This window comes from Lepidothrix coronata, unplaced genomic scaffold, assembly GCF_001604755.1.
Source record: "Lepidothrix coronata isolate B3197 unplaced genomic scaffold, Lepidothrix_coronata-1.0 Scaffold23, whole genome shotgun sequence".
Taxonomy (NCBI): Eukaryota; Metazoa; Chordata; class Aves; order Passeriformes; family Pipridae; genus Lepidothrix; species Lepidothrix coronata.
In genome coordinates this window covers 7,516,537-7,522,882 of record NW_016690203.1, presented here as the reverse complement: position 1 = coordinate 7,522,882, position 6,346 = coordinate 7,516,537, and the positions used below count along the sequence as shown (strand labels likewise).

General features: G+C 64.5%; 2 protein-coding genes across 2 annotated transcripts in view; one reads left to right on the top strand and one right to left on the bottom strand.

The window, feature by feature from the left end:
• Window positions 1-686, top strand: part of DPM3 (dolichyl-phosphate mannosyltransferase subunit 3) — a 2,130-nt gene extending 1,444 nt beyond the window's left edge. The window contains exon 2 of the mRNA XM_017808435.1: window positions 383-686. Coding sequence (XP_017663924.1) covers window positions 389-667 — 279 coding nt within the window. The 5' untranslated portion in view covers window positions 383-388 and the 3' untranslated portion in view covers window positions 668-686. The remainder of the gene's footprint in view (window positions 1-382) is intronic.
• A 2,783-nt stretch (window positions 687-3,469) lies between these two features.
• Window positions 3,470-5,852, bottom strand: SLC50A1 (solute carrier family 50 member 1). Its single transcript, XM_017808424.1, has 5 exons — window positions 5,474-5,852; window positions 5,255-5,378; window positions 5,023-5,181; window positions 4,839-4,958; window positions 3,470-3,888 (listed from the first exon to the last, which is right to left on the bottom strand). The coding sequence occupies exons 1-5, from the start codon at window positions 5,533-5,535 to the stop codon at window positions 3,787-3,789; spliced, it is 567 nt and encodes a 188-aa protein (XP_017663913.1). The 5' UTR covers window positions 5,536-5,852; the 3' UTR covers window positions 3,470-3,786.
• Between the last annotated feature and the right edge of the window lie 494 nt (window positions 5,853-6,346).

The following is a 6,346-nucleotide window of genomic DNA, read 5'->3' as shown; positions in this document are numbered from 1 at the left end:
TCCCCTCTCCCATTTCTTCTCTCCCGGGATGCCTTCTCCCCTCTTCCCATTTCCCCCTCTCCTGACTCCCCTTTCCCCATCTCTCCTGTCTTGTCCCCCTCTCTCTCCTCCCTGTCTCCAGGGTCGCCTTCTCCCCATTCTCCCAACGTCCCCTTCCCTCTCCTCTCCCAGTTCCCCTCTCCCGGGCCACCTTCTCCCCTCTCCCGACTCCCCTTTCCCCATCTCTCCTCTCTTGTCTCACAACTCCCCTCTGCCCTTTCCCCTCTCCCCATCTCCTGACTCCCCTTTCCCCACCTCTCCCCTCCTCTCTCCCCTTCTCCCAGCTCCCCTCTCCCCTGCTCTCTGAGCTGCCCCTCACCTCCCCTCTCCCCTCTCTCCGCAGGCCGCCATGACCAAGCTGGGGCAGTGGCTCTGCGGGCTGGCCCTGCTGGGCTCGGCCTGGGCCGCGCTGGCTCTGGCCCCGCCGGGGCTGGAGCTGCCAGCACCGCTGCGCCAGGCCCTGCTGCCCCTGCCCGTCTACCTGCTGGTGGCCTTCGGCTGCTACTCTCTGGCCACCGTGGGCTACCGCCTGGCCACCTTCAACGACTGCGAGGAGGCGGCGGCCGAGCTGCAGGAGCACATCAGGGCGGCCCGGGCCGACCTGCGCCGGCGGGGGCTGCGCCTGTGACAGCAATAAAACCCAGGGACGGCGGCTCCGAGCACTGCCCCGTCATCCCGGGCCACGGGGGGCTCCGATGGGGGGGCTCCGATGGGGGGGCTCCGATGGGGGCCGAGGGCACTGAGGTCCTGGGTGCTGCTGGAAGTGACCCCGGGGGAATCACTCGGCTCTCCCCACTGCGGGATGGGTGTCTGGGGAGGGCTTGGAGGGGTCTCCGTGCAGGCTCAGTTTGCCCACCACCCTGAGGGGCTTTCAGGAGCCCGCCCCTGGCCTCTCCCTCCTCTGGAGAGCTCCCTGGAACTTGGCCCTGGAGGTGGATGCCGGGCCGGGCTTGGCTGCCCTTTAGATGTGGTTGGCCCCTGGCAGGTGGGAGCTGGAGGAGCCTCATCCTGACCAGCCTCACCCCGCTGGCCGCATTCCCGGGAAAGAGGAGAGGGACTGGCTCGGGTGGAGGGGGCAAGGAGAGGGACTGGCAGGGGTGGAGGGGGCGGCGCAGCCTTTAAATCGCGGCGTGGCCCCTCCCGGGGGCGTCACGGGGAGCTCCCCGATCCCGCCGGCTCCTCTGCCTGTCCAGAGCTCCACAATGGGGAGGGGGGCTCTGCCTGGGGGTGCCCCACACACGGGGACCCCCAGCCTGGTGTGCCAGGACCTGCCTCCCTGGCTCCTCCAGCCAGAGGATTTGGGGATTTTAACGAGCGGCTGCCCGTCCTCTGCAGAGAGGAGCCGTCGGGAGCAGGAGGGAGGACCCGGGTTAATTAGCAGGAGTGGCTAATTAGCTGTTTCCTGGGCAGCAGTGGCGGCTGGGAGCAGCGTGGGAAGCTCCCGGCGTTCACCAGCACAGGGATGGCTAAGGGGGGGTGACACCATCCCGGGTTCAGCCACCTGGGGGGCTTGGTGGAGCTGGGACCACAGGGTGAGGACAGCGGTCTCTGGGGGCTTCTGACAGCCCTTTGTGGGTTCCTCCGGGCCATCAGGGGCTTCTCATGGCCATCAGGGCTCCTTGTGGTCATTCAGGGCCTCCTCACAGCCCTCTGCAGGCTACTCATGGCAGTCCAGAGCTTCTACTTGTGTCCATCCAGGAGCTGCTTGTGGTCACCCAGGGGCTCCTCATGGTCATTCAGGGGCTACTCCCAGCCCTCTGTGGGCTACTCATGACCCTCTGCAGGCTCCTCATGGCCGTGAGGGTCTCCTTGTGGTCACTCAGGGGTACTCCCAGCCCTCTGTGGGTTACTCATGGCAATCCAGGGCCTCTACTCATGGCCATCCAGGAGCTACTCATGGCCAACCAGGGCCTACTTGTGGTCATCCAGGGGCTCCTCATGATCATTCAGGGGCTACTCCCAGCCCTCTGTGGGCTACTCACGATCCTCTGCAGGCTCTTTGTGGCCATCAGGGGCTCCCTGTGGTCATTCAGGGGCTCCTCCCAGCCCTCTGTGGGCTACTCATGGTCCTCTGCAGGCTGCTCGTGGCAATCCAGGGCCTTTACTCATGGCCGTTCGGTGGCTACTCATGTCCATCCAGGGGCTACTGGTGGTCATCCAGGGGCCACTCATGACAATCCAGGGCCTCTACTCACAGCCATCAAGGGCTACAACAGCCTGTCCAGCAGCAGCTCCTCCCTGCATGGCAGCATCCGGGAGCTGCTCCGCTGCCTCGGGCCTGGCGTGTGCGGCCACGTCACGAGGCAGCCGGAGCGACCGGTCGGGTGTGTCTGTGGGGAAAGCTGCCCTTTCCCGGGGCTGTGGGGCCGGGCTGGGAGCTGCTTCCACTGCTGGAGAGAGTGGGGGGCTCCTCCTCACCGGGAGCGGCCGGAGCAGGCGTGAGGGACAAGACGGAGCACGCCAGGAGCTCGTCCTCCCTCCCTCCCACCGCGCTCAGCTCGGCCCCATCCCATATGGATTTCTCCCAGGCTCTGTGTGAGGGCTGAGCTGCAGCCCCGGCTCCTGCCACTGCTTCCTTCATCCCACTGGAGCGCAGGATGGGGCTCCTGGGTCCTGGGGGTCTCCTGCACACGGGGAGGGGTCACTTTTCTCAAGTGTTTGGTGTGTGATTTGGTCCCGCCTGTCCCCCCGCTGCGGCACTGGCCTGATATCTTCGTTCCAGATCGCTGTTAATTGATCAATTGACGCGGGGTCGATGCCTGATCCGGGCCTGTTCGATCCGTGGGGGTTTAACAGGGATTTCCATCGACTCCCAGCTCCCAGAGCGGTGGCAGCTCCACAACAGAATTTCCCCCCCCCAGTGGCCCTGGGTGGCAGCTCAGGGGGGTCAGAGCAGGCCCCTGGCAACGCTGCTGTCCCCAGTGTCCCCTCCCTGCCCCAACCCAGCCCCGTGCCTGATCCCTTCCCAGCACCAGGGCTGATGCTTCCTTAATACTGGAAGGGTTTGCAGGAGCCTAGAGGGTACCAGGATGAGCCCCCGCCATGAGGAGCCCCTGGATAGTCACAAGGAGCCCCTGAATGGCCACAGGGAACCCCTGGATGGCCATGAGGATCCCCTGGATGGCCACAAGGAACCCCTGGATGGCCACGAGGAGCCCCTGGATGGCCATGAGGAGCCCCTGGATGGCCATGGGGAGCCTCTGGAGGGTCATAAGGAGCCCCCAGATGGCCATAAGGAGCCCCCAGATGGCCATAAGGAGCCCCTGGATAGTCACAAGGAACCTCTGGATGGCCACGAGGAGCCCCTGGATGGCCATGAGGAGCCCCTGGATGGTCACAAGGAGCCCTTGGATGGTCCTGAGTAGCCCCCAAAGTGTCTGTGGGGACATGAGCCATCTCAGCCTGTGCAGCAGGACACCAGGAGAGGGAGGGACAAAGACCAGGCGCTGGGAAGTCTCTGATTTATTAAAAGGCACTTGAATCCGTACAAAAAAAAAAGATGCCCAGGCCCCTGGCAGCCCCAGCCCGGCGCCAGGCAGAGCCGTGGGCATGGAAGACCATCTTCCCACCCTGGGATTTGGGGGTGCTCCTGGCACCCCGAAGGCATCGCTGAAGGATGCGGGGCTGGGTTGCACCGAGGCAGGAGGTGCCTCCTGGTGTCCCTTTGGGAGGGGACAGTGGTGGCACCCAGGGCTGTGGCGGCAGGGCCAGCCCAGGCTGGAGTTGGGGGGCTCCTCGGGGGGCCCCTCAGGCGGGCAGGGGGCTGTAAGACCTGTCCTGCCCCGTCCGGTACCACCGGAACAGCCAGAACCGCACGAGGCTGGTGACGACTCCCGGCACGTTGGGGACCTGCGGGAGGACACGGGGGGAGAGCGGATCTACCCCTCCCCCTGCCGTGCTGGGGGAGGTTTGTTGGCCCCGTCCCAGCTAATTAATTAAAATCAATCGTCATCGTGCCGAGCCTTGTCACGGGCTCAGCCGGGTGACACACGCGGCGCCGGATGGGGCCGGCCCCGAGCCAGCGGCTCAGCTGGGCCAGGAGGGGGGGAGATGGGATGGGGCGGGATGGGGTGGGGTGGGAGGACATGGGATAGGATGGACTGGGATGGACTGGGATGGAGTGGGGTAGGGTGAGATGGGATGGGGTGGGATGGGATGGGATGGGATAGGATGGACTGGGATGGGGTGGGGTGGGATGGGGATGGGGTTGGGATGGAATAGAGTGGGATGGGTCATGATGGAGATGTGGTGGGATATAGTAAGATGAGATGGGATGGGTTTGGGATGGAGTGGGATGGGTCATGATGGGAATGTGATGGGATGGGGATGGAATAGAGTGGGATGGGGTGGGATGGGGTGGATGGGGATGAGGTGGGATGGGTCACGGGGTGGGGATGAGGTGGGATAGGATGGGTCACGATGGGGATGTGGTGGGATAGGGATGGAATGGAGTGGGGTGGGATGGGGATGAGGTAGGATGGGATGGAGTGAGATGGGATGGTGTGGAGTGGAATGGGTCAGAATGGGGATGGGATGGGATAGGGATGGGGATGGGATGGGATGGAGTGGGGTGGGATTGGGGTGGGATGGAAGAGTGGGATGGGTCACAATGGGGATGTGGTGGGATGGAATAGAGTGAGGTGGGGACAAGGTGGGATGGAATGGAGTGGGATGTGTCAGAATGGGGATGTGGTGGGATGGGATGGGATAGAGTGGGATGGGATGGGGTTGGGGTGGGATAGGGTGGCGAGAGGATAGGACAGGACAGCATCCCCTGGCTGTCCACCACCCCAACCCACCGTGATGTAGGGGTCATGCATCTGCAGGCCATAGAGTGTCCAGCTGCTGGAGGCCACGAAGGTGGTCACGGTCAAGGGGAAGGACAAGCACCGCGTCGACTTGCTCCGGACAACCTTGGCCTGCAGGAGCAAACGTCAGGCTGGGCCCGGGCTGGGCCCCCCAGCTCCTCCCAGCCCCACACACCAGGTCAGCCAGCGGTGAGAGGTACATGGTGATGGTGAAGACGCTGCAGAAGAGCCCCAGGCGCCCCAGGCGCGTCCCCGTGTCCACCAGGAGGGCAAAGTAGCCGCAGCCGGTGACCACCACGGCCAGGAGCAGCAGGATCTGCAGCAGCACGGGGCGCTGGGGGGAGGACAGGGGGATGTCAGGGAGAGGGTCCCCCCCCGTCCCCACATCCCCCAGGCTGCTGCCTCACCTTGGCAGGGCTGTAGTAGAGATACACCAGGATGTAGAGGGTCTGCAGGGCCGCCCCGATGGCGTTGACGGTGATGAGCGTCCCGTCCCCCTTCAGGCAGCCATAGCCCAGCCAGCCCACGTTGCTGCAGAGAGACACGGCACAGGCACTGGGCTGCAGCCCAGGGGACCCCCCAGATCTCTGTGACCCCCCCCTCCCCAGGGCCCAACCCCACCGTACTTGGCGTCGGTGGTGAGGAAGGGCAGGAACTGGATGTTCTCCACACTCTTGGTCGCCAACATCTGGCGCAGGTCAGACCTGGGGAGAGCAGGGGGCAGAGGCCTCCTGGGTACCCACCAGTGCTGGGGGTGGGGGGGCTACAGTCTCTGCGGCCAGCAGGCACTGCATCCCTCAGCCCCCCTCCACTGCACCCCCAAATCCCTCTGCACCAGCCACCCACGACCCTCCCTGCACCCACAAATTGACTCTGGTGGTGCCCCCACTGCACCCCACAAACTGGCCCTGGTGCCCTCCCCATTGGACCCCCTCACAGCCTCCACTGCACCCCACAAACTGACCGTGGTGCTGCCCCCATTGCACTCCTAAATGGCCCTGGAGCCTTCCGTATTGGACCCCCAACCCTCCCCCGGCCCTCATTGCACACCCCTCAAATTTGCCCTGGTGCCCTTTCCATTGCACCCCCAAATGCTCCCCCATGGCCTCCACTGCAGACCCCAAAATGCTGGTGCCCTCCCTGTTGCACCCCAAACCCTCCTCCAGGACCCCCATTACACTCCAAAACTAGTCCTGGTGTCCTCATTGTACTCCCACCCCCCCAGGCCCCACTGGACCTTCGAATCCCCCCATGGCTTCCACTGCACCCCAAAACTGGCCCTGGTGTCCTCATTGCACCCCCAATCCCTCCATGGAACCCCCACCCCCCACCATAGTCCCCACTGCACCCCAAATTAACCCTGGTGTCCTCACTGCAACCCCCAAACTCCCTATGGTCCCCCATTACACCCCAAAACTGGCCCTGGTGTCCTCATTGCAACCCCAACGTCCTCGTGGTCCCCACTGCACTCTCAACCCCCCCATGGTCCCCACTGCACT